Source organism: Melanerpes formicivorus, unplaced genomic scaffold, assembly GCF_026170545.1.
Source record: "Melanerpes formicivorus ecotype bairdi unplaced genomic scaffold, bMelFor1.0.p_v2 SCAF_37, whole genome shotgun sequence".
NCBI classification, from domain to species: Eukaryota; Metazoa; Chordata; class Aves; order Piciformes; family Picidae; genus Melanerpes; species Melanerpes formicivorus.
Window position 1 is genome coordinate 4,847,552 of NW_027142389.1, and position 16,490 is coordinate 4,864,041.

General features: G+C 43.9%; 1 protein-coding gene across 1 annotated transcript; it reads left to right on the plus strand.

Moving 5' to 3' along the window:
- The first annotated feature begins 3,491 nt into the window (after positions 1-3,491).
- Positions 3,492-15,984, plus strand: LOC137450773 (uncharacterized). The gene is made up of 7 exons (XM_068157670.1): positions 3,492-3,689; positions 6,771-6,876; positions 7,757-7,930; positions 8,668-8,755; positions 11,822-11,904; positions 13,404-13,542; positions 14,429-15,984. Exons 1-7 carry the CDS (start codon positions 3,596-3,598, stop codon positions 14,435-14,437), a joined length of 693 nt encoding a protein of 230 aa, XP_068013771.1. The 5' UTR covers positions 3,492-3,595; the 3' UTR covers positions 14,438-15,984.
- The last annotated feature ends 506 nt before the right edge of the window (positions 15,985-16,490 follow it).

Consider the following 16,490-nt stretch of genomic DNA (forward strand, 5'->3'; position numbering starts at 1 on the left):
TTGAAAGCAGAGAAAGGGGCATGCATTTGGGAGTTCTGAGTTTACTGTAGGGCAGAGTCAGAACATCATTCAAGGTGCAATTAGTTCTTTGCCTTTTCACTACAGTCTGTAGGACATTGCTTTGAGTGAAAGAGCTGGAAGGAACTCCTTTGCTGTGATCAGGTAATAGGTCTGTCATGGGTTTAAGCGTTGGTAACATTTTTGTGCTTCATTTGCAGCAGTTCTAGTACCATTGTTTGAGAAACATGTAGCTTGCTATCTGTTTGCACCTCCCTTGGAACCTCTGCAATACAATGGTAGTAGAAAGAATGTTCTCCAAAGCTGTTTTGAAGCAGATTAAAGCAAAGAGAAGTGGTTGAGGGCCCATCCCTGGAGATACTCAGAGCAAGGCTCTGGGCAACCTGATCCTCCACTAGGAGGATGTCCCTGCTGACTGCAGGGAGGGTTGGTCTAGATGACCTTTGGAGATCCCTTCCAACCCAGACATTCTATGAAATGAGCTTCTGAAATGACCAAGTTCCACCATTAACCAAAATTAGTGACTGCTTCACACAGAGCTATTCGAGGAAATAAAATTAGTCTAGGTGTAGTCTCCCTAGCCTCTACTTGTAGAATGCATAAGGTTCCACTTGACTTTGCTGTGTTCCAGAAACAAAAGCTATGAAATACAAAGCTAATAGCTGCCCAGGGTATAAAGAGACTATAAAGAGAAATGTTACTGGTGGTCTCTGCAGCCCTTCCGTGAGGCCTAGGCCAAAGGTGTTGCATTCAGTACGGAGCCAACCATGTAACGGGATGTTTGGGGTTTGTAACCCACCTCATTAAAACATCTCACCCCAGTCAAAGCTGCAAATTGCTCTTCTAGATCTTTGTCTTAATCAACTATAAAAGCCCTAGGTAAAGGTGTTGTGTTTGTCACACAGCTGAAGTGCTGGCACTCAGCAGCTGGGAGCTGGAGCCAGAGGGGAGACTTCCTGCTAGCCAGCAGAACAAAGCCTACGTATGAACTGGTGCTTCACACTTCTGCCTCGTGTCTGAAGAAGGATCACAGCATTGCTTCTACTGAGGTACATGTTAATCTCTCTGTTCCTGTGAGTGAGACTCTGGGATCTTTTGTAAAACAATCCTCCTGCAGAGCAGAGAACTGCCTTGTGCCCTGCTGTAAAATGAAGTGCTGTGCTTTCAGACAGCAGTGTTCTTGCAAATATTTACTAGACATTGATTTTTTATAGGTCGTTGTTTATCCTTTGAAAAGTGAAGGTTAAAGTTCACCTTTCACTGCTAATGTCACTGCATTTGGGGGGTGTGTGTGTTCATAAGCAGCTAGCTCCTGCCAGACAAAGAAATCCATGTTGGGATTCGATCAGTTGTGGAGAATTTTTGAGGGCACCACCCTAAAAACGCTTGTGCTAACTTAAATGCAGTTAATCTTCCACAGACTTTTGAGAGTAGCTCCATTTCTTCCTGTTCAGTTCTATGAATCACTCACATAGAGGCCATCACACGTTCAGGATCTTGTGCAGTGAATGTGGAGAATTTTTAAAGGGCTGTTTAAATAATAAAAAGGCAAGATGACAGTTTGGGAGTGTGCTGAGGTGTCAGGTTTTGTGGCCATTCATCCTTGCCAGAGTGGGATTTTTGATTGCAAAAGAGAAAAGTTATCCAGCAATACTTAATGGTAGATCTCAGGATCTCAGGTAGTGATAGGACTAGGGGGAATGGAATGAAGCTGGAGGTGAGGAGATTCAGGCTGGATGTGAGGAGGAAGTTCTTCCCCATGAGAGTGGTGAAGCCCTGGAATGGGTTGTCCAGGAAGGTGGTTGAGGCCCTGTCCCTGGAGGTGTTTAAGACCAGGCTGGATGAGGCTCTGGCCAGCCTGATCTAGTGTGGGGTGTCCCTGCCCATGGCAGGGGGGTTGGAACTAGATGATCCTTGTGGTCCCTTCCAACCCTGAATGATACTATGAAGACAGTACAGGATTCCTTCTCAGCTTCTGTCCTAACAGTCATCCCTCCCAGCTCCATTGGAGCTATTGCAAAGGAATGAGAATACAGAGTAATTGGAGGACTAAATTCCTCTCTAGCTGCAGTTGGGAACTACTCCTTTCCTGGAGGAGTTTTGCACTCTAGGTAGATTTATTTAATTTATAAAATGAAGTTATTGTACCTGTTTGCTGTTCATTATTCTGCATTCATCAGTAATAGTGACAATGAAATAAGGGAGTTTGCTCAGCTTTTTTCCTCCTTTTTTTCTTCTTCATTGACCAAAATGGTACTAAGTAACACTTCAAAGTAGTTAACTTTATCAATCGAGGCAATCAGTGGGTTGTTGATATAATCCTCTGATGCCAGTGATGTGCATTTGGAATCTTTTCTGTACAATAAGGGAGATACTGGAATAGGCTGCCCAGGGTTTTTGTGGATGCCTCCTCCCTGGGGGTGTTCAGGGCCAGGCTGGATTAGGCCTTGAGCAGCGGAGCCTAGTTGAGAGGTGTCCCTGGCCATGGTGGGGTGGTTTGAGTAGATGATCTCTGAGGTCCCTTCCAACCTAAGCCATTTTATGGCAGTATGAACTGTTCTAAGTAACTTAATTAGCTGTCACTATTGTATGTTGTAATTGATAATGCTTGCCATGATGAATTTGGGCAAAGCAGGTTTGAAGTCAATAATTCTTGACTGAACCAAGACCAGAGTAACAGCTCAGCACAACTTGGTGTGTTTAAATTGCAGAACCATCTACTGTGGGGCTAGTTCTCTGCATGTGGTACATCAGAGGAAAGAACTCCCAAGGAGAGGGATGGGAGAATTCCCTTAATAATTTCATCTTTCTCAAATCTTAGGGAAGCAGAAGAGCCAGTAAGTGTTGACACAGAAAAGAGCTGCTACTGCAAAGCAGGGGACAGTTTGTTACACAGAGTTACTCACAAATACTCTACTCACAGTCTCCACATACTACACAGTGATTCAGGAATCACATCAGCAGCAGTGTCTTTAAATTCTTTGTTAATCTGGGGGGGGAAATGCATGCTAGGAAGTAAGTTCTTGTTTCAAACAAAACCCAGTCAGAGCAACAGTAATGCAGCAAGACTTCCTTTATTCCAGGGGCAGAAACATTTTAGTCATGTTTTAATCACCATTCTTACACTCCTGATCCATGTCTTTGGCACATCTTTAAAAACAAAGGGTATTCAAGGAGCTTTGTCTTCAAATCCATGCCAAGTTTGTTACCTTTGAAAGGTGACATCACTCTAAATGGAGAACAAATAAATGCTTGTCAAGGATACCTTAGGGAGTTGAAATGTGTGTTGTTAGGGGAAGGCTTTGCAGATGTATTCAAACCCTCAGAACTAGCAAGAGTAGAGAGCCATTTCTATGGACCTGCCCAGCTGTCATAAAGGAAAATATGGAGGTGTTACCAGGGAGCTGTATCTGTTGTAAGTTAATTAGTAATTCTCTCTAGAGAAGGATGCTGTAAAACAAGCTCAAAATCCATGATCCTTGACTTGCTACAGTAAATAACAGTAGCAGAAAGGAGAGTGTGTTCTGCTGCTAGCAAGAGCAGGAAGAAGCTGTCCTTTAGCACATCCAGCTTCAGGATGAAACTGTGGTTTACTACAATCAGCTTCAGGATGTCCATTCTTCAAGTGCTGCTGTTCCTTCTGCTCCTGGCCAGCCAGTCACTGAGTGAACGTAAGCCCTGGTTGTGTTTTCACTTCATAGCTTGTGCCAGAACAGGAATGTGTCTGTCCAGTGCCTGCCTTACCTGTGGTGGTGGTGCTATGGTGTTGCAGTCCCAGTGGGAGGGCTTCTGAGGAAATTCTCCTCAGGGTTCAGGTGGAGTTTATTTTTACTTCCTGGGAAAATGTTAAGATGTCTGTGTGACAACTGCTGACCTGTGTTTGCTGTCTTGAAGTTCTTGAGCCCTGTACTGCCAAGAGATTTTTTACAGAGACCTAGCTATGAATGACAGCAATACTTTTGCTTTCATCTGTTATTCTGTACTTCTGAGTGCAGTCACAGGAATTACAGCTGAGGCACTGGCTGTTCTGGTGGGTTTGGGTCGTTTGGAGTCAATCTGTCAGTGTCAGAAGGACACATTTTAAATGGGTACAGTGGTTCAGTTCTAATTCAGTAATCAGAAATAATATATGGGTTACAGCCCAAATGAAAATTCTTGTTGTAGTAATCATTTTGAAGAAAGGAATCATTTTGAAGAAGAACAGGAAGGAAATCATCAGTACCTAAGAGCATTACAAGAAGAATGCCTTAAAAAGGCTTGTTTCAAATGAGAAGTGAAGTTAGATGGAATTGTCTCTGATTCTGTGAGAGCATAGAGTACTAGTCAGGAAATGTTAATGGGAAGGTTTCCTGCAGATTGATTTTTATTTCCTGTTGTCACTGTTCTTTGCCTGGTAGCTACCAGTTACTAGTAATTAGTTATCACTCACCTGATAATCACAGACTGGCTCAAGTTGGAAGGGACCTCAGAGATCATCTACTCCAAGCCTGCTGCCATGAGCAGGGATGCCTCTCAACTAGATTCAGCTGTTCAAGGTCTCAACCAACCTGACATCCACAACCTCCCTGGGCAACCTGTTCCAGCCTCTCACCACCCTTGTTCCAAAGAACTTCTTCCTAAGATCCAGTCTAACCCTGCTCTGCGTCAGCCTCAAACCATTCCCCCTTGTCCTATCGCGAGACACCCTTGTGAAAAGTCCCTCTGCAGCCTTCCTGCAGTGACTGCTTTGCTAATAGAGCTTTGGTTTGTGATTGGAGGAAAACATTTTATGCTACTTTAGCCTTTATATTATAGGTAGAAGTTACCACTTTAAGGATAGCTCTGCATTTATATAGACCAGAGCAGTATGAAGGGCTCAGCAGGGAGTTCTTCAGTGACATCATCAATCCCAAAGGGCACCTGCTGCCTCTGTCTCCAGCAGAATCACAGATTATCATTTTCTGCTTCATCAGCATTTTTTGTAACATTGCTACAGGAATGGTAATTCTGTTACTGATCAGATGGGCAGCTAAAAGCCAGTAGTGCTGCTGATCCCCTCATCAATATGATGCCAAATACTACTAAGGATTTTTCCATTTTTCTGTAAATTATAGAATAGAATAGAATAGAATAGAATAGAATAGAATAGAATTAACCAGGTTGGAAGAGAGCTTTGAGATCGAGTCCAACCTCTCACCCAACACCATCTCATCAACTAAACCATGGCTCCAAGCACCCCGTCCAGTCTCTTCCTAAACACCTCCAGGGATGGTGACTCCACCACCTCCCTGGGCAGCACATTCCAATGGCCAATCTCTCTTTCTGTGAAGAACTTCCTCCTAACATCCAGCCTAAACCTCCCCTGGCACAGCTTGAGACTGTGTCCTCTTGTTCTAGTCATAACATAGGATCTCTGCTCAGGTTGTCTTGGGAAGTGCTTCAGTGCTGATGCTCTCTCAAGAGAGGGAATGCTGTACACAGCTTTGGAAGGATGCAAGCCATGATCACTGTTATTTAGATATATCCCTGATTAACAGTCAGTGTTGGATTAGATTGCCTTGTACAGTAGGGAGGAAGGAGGCTCCAGTTGGCTTTAAAATAGCTCACAGCATAGTTTCTCAAGCTAATAATGCACTAGTCATGAGTCTGCTAATCAACCTGTTGTGGTGGTGGTATAAAATCTCTCTAACAATAGCAAAGCAGTAATATTAATGATGCTCTGATACAACTTTCTTCCTGTCAGAAGGATCAGCTCAAGAGATCTCTTCCACTTCTGACTTTCTGGCTTCATTCTAAATACATTTCAGTCCTTGTGAAAGGTTCAGCCACAATTACCCTCAGGTATATTGGCTGCTTTGGGCAGTTTTGAGCATCACAATGGTGCTTGGCCTTGCAATGCACAATCCTGGATGTAATTTTCTTTCCCAGCTGTCAGTGGTGTCTTGCAGTTGCTTGTTTGGCTATACATTTTAAGTCAAGATTTGAGGTGCATCTCCATGAATCTTGGACATAAGCCATCTGGGGACATTCAGAGTGTGGCCAGCAGGTTGAGGGAGGTTCTCCTCCCCTCTACTCTGCTCCAGTGAGAAGTAAAGCTGGATTACTGGGTCCAGTTCTGGGATTCCCAGTTCAGGAGAGACAAATGCTAGAAAAATGCTGAGGGACCTGGAGCATCTCTGTGAGGAGGAAAGGCTGAGAGTTTTGAAGCTGTTTAGCCTGGAGAAGAGCAGCCTGAGAGGTGATCTGCCCAATGCTGATCAGTATGTAAAGGGCAGGGGACAAGACAATGGGGCCGAATTCTTCGGAGTGGTGCCCAGCAATAGGACAAGGGACACATGAGGAAACACTTCTTTCCATTGGGAGTGCCAGAGTCTTAGAGCAGGCTGCCCAGAAAGGTTGTGGAGTCTCACTCTCTGGAGAGGTTCCAGATTCTCCTGGACAGGATCTGGGCACCCTGCTGTGGGTGACCCTGCTTTAGCAGGGGGCTTGGACTGGACGACCTCCAATAGCACCATGCTGGGACTGTGGGAGCTGTACAATGTACTGGCAAACAGAGAGATGGGTACAAAGTCAGGAGTGAGTTAAGCAGCTAAACCCTTCATTGCTCAGGTTACTCCAGCATTTTGAAGGAGCACGTCACTGGGAAGTAAGATTTAGTGTCCTCTACCAAGTGCATCATATGGAGATTAAATTTCTGCTGTAATTAGAAATACACCCACCAACAGGGTGTTACTGTCTGGTTGCATTAAAGAAATACTTGTTTTCATTTACAGCCAACTGCACAGGAATTAAGGACTTTAATGATTGCCTAAATGTTACAGAGAGCTTCTGTCCTGACAATGTTCCTTGTCAATGTAAAGATGAAAAGCCTTTTTGCAGGTAGGGTGTGGAGTTGGTTGGTGTAAATGTGTGCTATGTACACTGAACTTTTCAAATAAATCCTTAGTGATGAACTGAACTCAGACTCTACAGTGTAATCCACAAAAGGAGGCAATGCTCTTCATTCACAGCCTGCACACAGAGCATCAAACCTGGGGCTCTGAGTGCAGCTTTTGCTTTTTCAGAATATCTGCAGCCCTGTAATGTATAATCCAGGTAATCATTTTAGTCCTCAGTTTTCACCTGCTTTCTGTGCTCAGACACATCACTTTAGACCCAGATTATGCTGTGTCATGGCAAATCAGGGTTTTGTTTCCCAGGTTGATCACAATGTTTTAGAGTGAAAAACCCAAATCTCTTCATATCCTGGTGCTTGTTCACAGGAGGTGCATCAATGGCAAATGACAGACAGCTGTGTGACATTTTCAGCTGTATCTCTGTAGGCTGCTCTGGAAATTCAGAAGCTTTGCCATGCTTACAGCTGGCAGAAAGATCTCTGACCTGCACTGTGCCATGGTGTGGGCAATATAACAGAGCTTTATAGCTTAGACTTGCTGGAGTGATGAGTCATAGAACCATAGCATGGCTTAAGTTGGAAGGAACCTTACAGATCATCTGCTCCAACCTCCCCTCCACAGGCAAGCACACCTCTCAGTGTGGACTTTATCCAGAGCCTAGCAGAGGTCATTTGCATCAAATCTAGGGTAAAGTGTGTATTACTAAAATAATCTTTAGGCAAGCAGAAAAAAACCCACTGCTTCCCATGACCCCTGCAGTATGCAATAATAAATAACAGCATAGCTAAATGTTTGACTCTTTGGACACTAGATGTTTTTCAGTTCAAGTGATGATGCTAACAATGTAATATTTTGATTTACAGGTGTGATTACTACAGAGTGGACTGGAAGGAATATTGGTACATGGGCCCCAAATGTAACCATCTTTGGAACACCATAGATTTTATTTTAGTAGCTACTCTTCCTGGAATAGGACTGGTTCTCATCATTGTGGTAGTATTCCTCATTGTCATCTACTTTCAAAGTAAAAGCACTGGGTAAGCTACTGTGGATGCAGTTGGAAGGGCTTCTATAATCAAAATGGCAGGAAAGCAAAAGAAGTCTGGTTCTCTCATTGCTTTTTAACCTCTGGGTATTTAAACCAACAGTCATGCCATGCAGTGTCCTCTGCCAAAATCCTGTTCACACAATATAAAACTAAATCAAAGCATCCTCCAGAGCACTGAAGAGTTACTCAGCATTTTACTGCTGTGTGCACAGCTTCACTCTGAGTCGTTGCTGCTCTTCTTTGGGTCTAACCAGGCAAGCTTTAAAGATTGATGAGCATGTTTACTGCTTCAACTCATGACTACCAAGTCTGCCCTGCTGATTTATTTGCTCTTAAGGGTTGGCTTTCTTTCTACAAGTTCTTTTTGTTTTTTAAGTAGTGAACACTGACAGGAGCCTTGGTGATTAAACACAACTTCTCCCATTCTTTTGCCCTAGGCACTGGCAATTTGAGCAGCTTTTTGCTTTCAGCACTTGATCTTATTTTTTCCAGCTGATGCCTGTCCCAAATACAGACACTATGTGTTTCTTCTTTCATGGAGCTCCATTAGTGTGCATCACTGGTACTTCCTCTGACACAGAAAAAGTGTGAGAATACATAGCTCTATCACAGTCATTGCCACAGTGCATCTAAACCTATGATACAGCTGCTGAACTGATCTGCAGTACAAAAAGAGTTGTCAAAACTGCTGCTAATGCTCTAATTTCATGTTGTTGTCCCAAGCAGGAAGCAGACAGCTTCTCCATACCAGGAAGCACAACATAACCCTGCATTCACTGCTGAAAGGGATGGTAGCATGGAGTATCAGCCAAGGGTAAGAGGTGTTGGTGTGGGGGCAGATCCCATGTTCCCAGTTCTAGTGGAAGGCAGGCATGATTCTGTGATTCAACTAAATGGTATATGAACAGCAACAAAAAGTCATCTGGTAAAATTAAAGGTAGTTTGAGTTTAAAGTCTTCCTTCTGTTTGCCCAGTATTTGATTTCTAATGCATGTGAGACAGTGAAACTCTTCATCAAGGCTGAAGTTAATCTGGTTTGCACAGCAGAAAACAAAGAACTAGGGATTAATTTAAAAGGGTGTTCAGCTAAATATTTCCTTTTAGACCAGTTAGAAGACCATCATTAAGAAGAGAGGTAACTTGGATATGAGCTCAGGCTACATGCTGCAGCCTCTTCCTTGCATCATCACTGTGCTGTCCAAACTGCTGGCTGAGCTGGTTCCAGTCTGATCATCTCATGGTCACTGAATGCTGTTACTGGTGCTAGTGCCTGTGCAAGAAAAGGGGCAGGAGGGCATGGCCAGAAGGGAAGGGCTCAACAGGCTGTCCATACTGCAGTTTAAGCTGCTTGAAGCCATGCCTGTGGTTTCATTTGGCTGTTTACAATTAGGCTTCACCAGAGGAAGAACTGGCTCTTTGTCTTAAAGGCTCTCTGCTTGTTTCATTTCTGCTGTGAAGGCAGACACAGCCTCCACTCCAGCTCAGTCAGTTAATGACTTAGAGTTACACTGATGTATTGATAGTACTTCAGGTATTTACAGTTTGCCTTCTTTATGCTTCCATTACTGACTGTTCTCAGGATGTTAGGAGGCTTGTCTCAGTTTTCTCTGTCCTGTATTCTACTTCCCTATGTGCAAAGTAAATTTGGGAAGTACAGGATGTGTCAGAGTGCAGGCAGAGAGGTCTAGTAAAGATTTGATCTATGTTGTTTACTGCAGAGATAAGAAATCAACCTTACTTTAGTAATGAAAATGTATGTCGTCACCAGCTGGTGCTGAGCAGCAGAACTGCACAGATGACTTAAGGCAAACCAGGTGGTACGAGCTGAGAACCTGACCCTTGGTGAATAAACACCAGACAGTTCTGCAGGCCCACGGCCTCCAATTCAGACTCTATGAGAAGTAGAAGTCTCTGTTTCCAAGACATTTTTTCCAGTGGGGAAGAGAATGAAAATGGACAGCACAGGTTGAATTGCAGCAATGTGACCCTTCTTTCCTGGTCATGTTGTGAGTGAGGCTTTCCAGTGACACTTCTGGGGGTTAGAGGAGGATCAGTGCTGATGATCAGATGCATATGGCTGTACCAAATGTATTGTTTATCTTTCTCATCTCTCACCTGCATAATCTGCATGAGAGCACACAGCTCCTTGTAGAACAGAAGTGTTGTTGGCAGAGTTTTAGTGTTGGTTCAGATTCCCTACAAGACAGTTAGGTTTAGGGGTAAAAGGATGGAACCATTTCCTGCTTGGTGTTTTGTGGGGTTTGTTTGTTTGTTTTCTTTGGGGTTTTTGTTTGTTTGCTTGGGAAAGGAGAAAGTCCTTTAAATCAGATCTGAAATGGAATTACCTGCATCACCTTTGTAACAGTATTTCCCTGGGACCTTTGCGACACTCAGAGTAGACAAAGTCATTTATAGGATGACAAAGGTGATCTGTAACAGAGCTGGAATGTGCACTTTGGTCCCCAGAGGGCTAGGTACTGCCTTTTTGGTCAGGCTAACACTCAGCCATGCTAGTGTTCTCCATTAGCCAAGGTGTGCTTCATAGTAGAGATCATTGCCTCAACTAGTGAGTATCAGAAGAAAAGATGGATAAATGCCTTTCAAAACGAGGACAGAAACATGAAAGGGAATACATTTGTCTGTGTGTGTTCCTTTCCTCATCTGGTATTTAAGTGATGATTTTACATATTAAGCAGTGCAGCAATGAAGAAGACATTGTAGGATGACTGAGAAAAGAATCTAATAATCAAGTCTGAAACAGTATTTCCTGTTAAAGATACTTGTAAAGTTCCAGTACCTTTGAAATGGGAGGTGGGGGAGGAGGAAAGCGAGGCCTGAGCTGCCCTTCACCAGGAGATGGTGCTGTTTAATTTTAATTCCCAGTTCCCTTCAACCGATGCTGGCGCTTTCAAGGTGTCATTCAGCCCCAGCCCTGCACACTCTGTTGGGGGAAAAGCCCAGCTGTCAGAGGAACTGCTCTGGGTAAGGGCAGCAGTGCTTACTGCTTTCTCGTGCTGCAGGCTGCAGGTTGCAGCCCACAGGCAGCCTGTAGGATGCTGCTGCCTGCCTCGTCTCCTTGCTAGATGTGGTTGTGAAAATGTGAACTTGTTAATAGCCCACTGGTAACTGTCTGAGCTTTTACTGGCATGACAAGAAACCAGGCTAGTGCACATTGCTCTGCAGTCTGCAGAGCCCTCACCAAAGCAGTCAGAGAGGCAGGAGAGGAAACTGAAATCTGTACCTGATGGCATCAGGTCCTGCAGATGAACTACCCAGAACCATGGCTTCTCTCCCGAGGGTTTTGAACATAGCTTCAGATCGCTTGATGTTTAAACAAGGATGCCTTTAGCAAATGAACATCACTTACTAGTTTTATGAACTATATAGAATATTTCCTTTGTCTCTTCATGATGTTTTCCTTCTTCCTGTAGCAGTGTGCTTGGCAAGGCAGCAGCCAGTCTTTAAGCAACAATCTTCAATTGATCTCAGGTGTTGATCACGGCATTTAGTTTGGTTTTTTGACTGAGTTTTGTATAAATCTGAGAGAAATTCACTCTCTGAGGGAGTGGCATCTTTCTGAAGTGTACAGTCATGAAAGATTCAACAGACCCTTAACAGTTTACATACCTGTGCAGACTTCACCGGGTGGCTGTTTCTCTGTCCTGTCTCACAGGCATTACCCAGATAGGTAAAGACTTCTCTCCTGCTGAGTCTTTTACATAAATTGAATTGACACATTTGATCAGTGTTTTGTAACTGATAAATCAGTTTGTGCAACTCTTTCACACCAAAGACAGCTGCTGACACTCTACCTGGTGAGTTGCTTTTGTCACCTGTTGTGATTTTGCTCTGTGTAACCACCTGATCCCCCTACATGCAGGATAACTGGATTGGACAAATTCCAAAAGTTGTAGTAAGACATGACCTTGATGTCCCAAGCCCAGGTCCATCAGAGAGTTACAGGTATGCTGCAGACCTTCTGTCTTGTTGCTCCTTTTCACTTTTCATTCTGCTTAGGAGTTTAAGCATTACTTTGTAGTGTTACCAGCAGCAAAGGTCCAGTAGGTGGCCACACTTTGGCCTGGATTGTTCACATACATTTTGTGGCTTAAGTCTTTTGATAGGAAGAGGTTATTTTTTCTGTTGTTTGGTTTGTTAGGGTTTTTTAATTATTCTCCTCTACTTTGCATAATTCTAACAGCATTGCTGCAGTTCTTGAATTGGAGGAGTTTTAGGACTAATTTGTGAGCTAGCACACAGGATTAAATTGACAAACTTGCTGTCTAAGACTTTGTTGTCCTGATGTATCACCAAAAAGAAGTCAGTGTGTGTTTCTCTTGCTTGTGAAGCTAAATCAACATGCTGATTTATCCAAAGGCTTGTGTGGTTTTCCTCTCACAATGACAAATATATTTGCTTTCATTACTTGTTGGAAATACAGCTTCCTTGGTTGTATTTCCTTGCTTTAATCCTCTCACTGGCATCAGCCACCTGTTGTAGCTCCTGCCCACAAGTTTGCAGAGAACTTGTTTCCCACAAGACAACTAAATGATGGCAGAATCTCATAAACAGCAGGGTTAGACTGCAGCAACAGACTGCAGCTCTCTGATACTTCACTTCATCAAGGAGGACTGGGTTGTTTTTTTTTTTAGTTTTTAATATAGCATCAGAATGGCTCAGGTTGGAAGGGACCTCAGAGATCACCTACTCCAACTTCCCCACCATGGGCAGGGACACCTCTCAACTAGACTCAGCTGCTCAAGGCCTCGTCCAGCCTGGCCTTTAACTCCCATAAGGAGGAGGCAGCCACAGCCTCCCTGGGCAGCCTATTCCAGAGTCACACCAGCCTCATACTGAAGAACTGTTGTGAGAAGATCCAGTCTAACCCTGCTCTCCCTCAGCTTCCAACCATTCCCCCTTGTCCTGTCTCTAGACACCCTCATGAAAAGCCCCTCTGCAGCCTTCCTGTAGGATTCTTTCAGCTATTGGAAGGCAGCTCTAAGGTACCCTTGGAGTCTTCTCTTCAGGCTGAACAGCCCCAGCTCCCTCAGCCTACCCTCATAACAGAGGTGTACCAGTGGATCATCTTTGTGGCCCTCCTCTGGACTTGCTCCAACAGCCTTGTGTACCCATGATGAATGTAAAACACTTTCCAAATCATCATAGGAATGTAGAAAATCAGATATTGTGGCACTGTTCAGTCTAACGGTGAGGGGGGAAAAAAAAGCTCAAAGAGTGTGTTGCTTCTTTAAATTCTTTTTATGTCTGTGTTTGCAGAATAAGGGCTTGATCATAGCATGAACTTAGAGGACTGAATATCTAGGTGGTATTGCCTCAATGCCATGCATGCAGTAGTGAGCTTTATTCTTTTGATATTTAAAAATAGTGTTAAACTCACACTTTAGATAGGTTGCAGTTTATTACTACATAATTCAACAGCCTCTTGTTTCTCCCTTGCATAGGCATGTGTATACTCAGCCACTAAGGAGACCTGATCCAACACCAGACTATTCTTCTAACCAGCGCCCTCAGTATGATCGGTTCAGCTACCAGAGGGGTGATTTGCCCTATGGAGCTTATGCAGAGGGGAGGCCATACCAGGTATGTATCAACAACCTCCCTGTGCATGTGTACTACAGCATCTTCTGCCTTGGTACTGAGGAAAAATAATTAGATGAAAAGGAGTTGTGATGTGCTTTGACTGTGCTTAACCTGGTTTAGTGGAAGGTGTTCCATGGCAGGGGGGTTGGAACTTAACCTACTCTCCCTTAGCTTCAAACCATTCCCCCTTGTCCTGTCTCTAGACACCCTCATGAAAAGTCCTAGTCCAGGTACTGGAAGGCAGCTCTAAGGTGCCCCCAGCTCCCTCAGCCTGTCCTCATAGCAGAGGTGCTCCAGCCCTTGGACCATCTTTGTGGCCTCCTCTCGACTCACACCAACAGCTCTGTGTCCTTATGCTGGGGACAGCAGAGCTGGAGGCGGTATTTGAGGTGGGGTCTCGCAAGAGCAGAGTAAAGGGAACAAGATAAGGGTTTTCTTTCCAGAGCAGTACTTCTGCTCTATGGATTTACCTGCCAAGGATCACTGCAGGGTCAAGAGAAACATAGGTGGCCGTGTCTAGCCGTGTTTTATCTTCCACAGCAGCCCTGTGATTTCTTTGGCTCTCTTTTTTAGACCACAGAAACTTCCTTCAGAGTTAAAAAATAAAGAATCTCAATAGCACCAAAACCATTCTGCTGTTGCTGCTTTCTCCTGGCCCTGCTGAGATGTTTTTAAATATTTCAAAGCCTGTAGTTTGTGTACACAAAGTCTTAATATGTTCAGTTATTTGCATGCAAATGATCTGCCAAAGCTGTTGCTGAGTGCCCACTCAGAAGCACATACATCCAGACACTAATAAATACCTAAAGGTAATCAAACTACTTTAACAGCAAGCATACTGGGGAGTGTGTGGCATCCTTCTGATTGAACTCTAATCTCTTTACAGAAATACTAAGCACTAGTGTTCCCTGTATCTGAAATGTCTTGGAATGCTGCATAATCAATGGATGATCCATATGCTGAGAGATCAGTAAGAACTTGTGGGCTGGAACATAGAGGAAATAGCACCAGAAGTATTGCAGAAGGTCACTGTAAAACAAAACATGGTGTTAGCATCTGATTTGTTATCTGTGTAATTGATGACAACCTGTTGTGAATACCCAGTAGAACCATAAAGTCATTTTGATTGGAAGAAACCTTTAAGATCATCAAGTCCAATCCAACACTGCCAGGTCACCACTAAACCATGACCCTCAGCACCACATCTGCATGGCTTTTCAATCCCTCCAGGAATGATTTTATAGTACACATAGCTGCTTCTAAGTATTGCTTTAATTGTTGCACATCCCATTAGATCACAGTGTCCTCTTGTGATTAACCATATGTCTTGTGCCTATATGACAAGAAGCACCTATCACAGAAAGCTGCCCTTCCTCAGAAGGTGTAAGAATGGAAAAAGTCTTCTCAAAGTTCAGCATGAGAAATGACAGACTTGCACACTGATCCTTGTTTTTCCTTGCTGGCTCCCCAGGATGGTTTCTATCCCTATCAAAGGGAAAGAGGTTGCATTTTTTCCCTGTTTCTCAGGAAGGCTTGTCAAAGACAGCCTTTGCCAGGTGCAGTTTTTGCTTCTCTGTGCCCATTGGGCTCTCACATTGATTTGTGCTGTTTGCTGAATTCTGTGTCTGGATCTCCCTCCTCATAAGCATGAGCTGTGTTTAATGTTGTTAGTAGGACCATGAATTTCTTTTAACTGTAATTACAAAGACTCTTTATGGCATTGTAGCATGTAGAGCCTGCTGTGCCCTGAGTGACATTGCTTTGGTTTTCCCCTTATTTAAAGAAAGAAAACAAATTACCATTTTGAACTGTGCAACAGGGATCTGTGTTCTTGCTCCACCAATGCCCACTAACAGAATAAGGAGCAATGAGCACAAACTAGAACCCAGGAGGTTCCAGCTCAACATGGGGAAAAAGCTTCTTTCTTGTGAGGGTGCTGGAGCCCTGGATCATGCTGCCCAGAGAGGTTGTGGAGTCTCCTTCTCTGGAGAGGTTCCAGACCCACCTGGACATTGTGATCCTGGGCAGCCTGCTGTAGGTGACCCTGCCATACTGGTGGGGTTGGACTGGATGATCTGCAGAGGTCCTTTCCAATCCCCACCGTGCTGGGATTCTGGGATTGCCTGCAGACACAGGCAGAAGGAAGGGCTCTTTTCTCAGGCATAGCCACTTAAGCCTCACTGATAGTGGCTGTGTTGTACAGACATAACTGAGGCACTCTGCTTCCCACTATCCCAAGGAGCATCAACTACTGAAGTACTAACACAGCAACCTCACCTCATGAGCACAACCCTTGTCCCTTGTTTCTTCTTCATTTTGTCTTTGTCATCTTGTTGATCCTAACAGCTGACATGGTTTGCCTTTAAAAATGCAGAGGCCTTCTTTGTAACTTGTTTTGTAAATAATGAAAATAAATGAAGCTATGGAAAATTGACTAACAAAGATGCTGGAGTCCTGGGTGGGTTTCCCATTTTCCATTTTAATATTCACATGAAATGCTACTTTTGCTTAGTAGTAGGTAATATGTAAAACAAAACCAGAATCTTATGGTTTTTAGGAAGGTGAAAACATTGGCATTTCTTTTCTGTCAGTCAGAATGTTCTCATGCTCTCCTTGCAGCAGCTCCATGCCTTAACTGCATCCTGGCACGTTCCATGCTCTCTACAACTCTGATATTGCCCAGACTGTGTTGGCTTCCCTATGCAAGTACATTAATAGAGAAGCCAGAAACCTGTTCAGACCCCTTCATGTCACTTCCTTCTCCTTGCAAGTACATGGTGAATAGGTACAGCTTACTGCTGGGTAGAAAGGAAAGGTGGCTACAAAGCTGGCAGTTTGGCTTGGCTTTGTACCTTAGCTGCCAGCCTAGCTGCTGTGCGCTCTCATCTTGTACCTTAGCTGCCACCCTAGTCTTATCTCCAGCAACAACTGCCTCTTTTTTTCCTTTC

Bases quoted from the DNA above. Each gene is read 5' to 3' on its own strand.
- LOC137450773 (XM_068157670.1), top strand. From the start codon at position 3,596: ATGAAACTGTGGTTTACTACAATCAGCTTCAGGATGTCCATTCTTCAA. The intron at 3,690-6,770 runs GTAAGCCCTGGT...TTTCATTTACAG, and splicing joins CAGCCAGTCACTGAGTGAAC to CCAACTGCACAGGAATTAAG. The intron at 11,905-13,403 runs GTATGCTGCAGA...TCCCTTGCATAG, and splicing joins GGTCCATCAGAGAGTTACAG to GCATGTGTATACTCAGCCAC.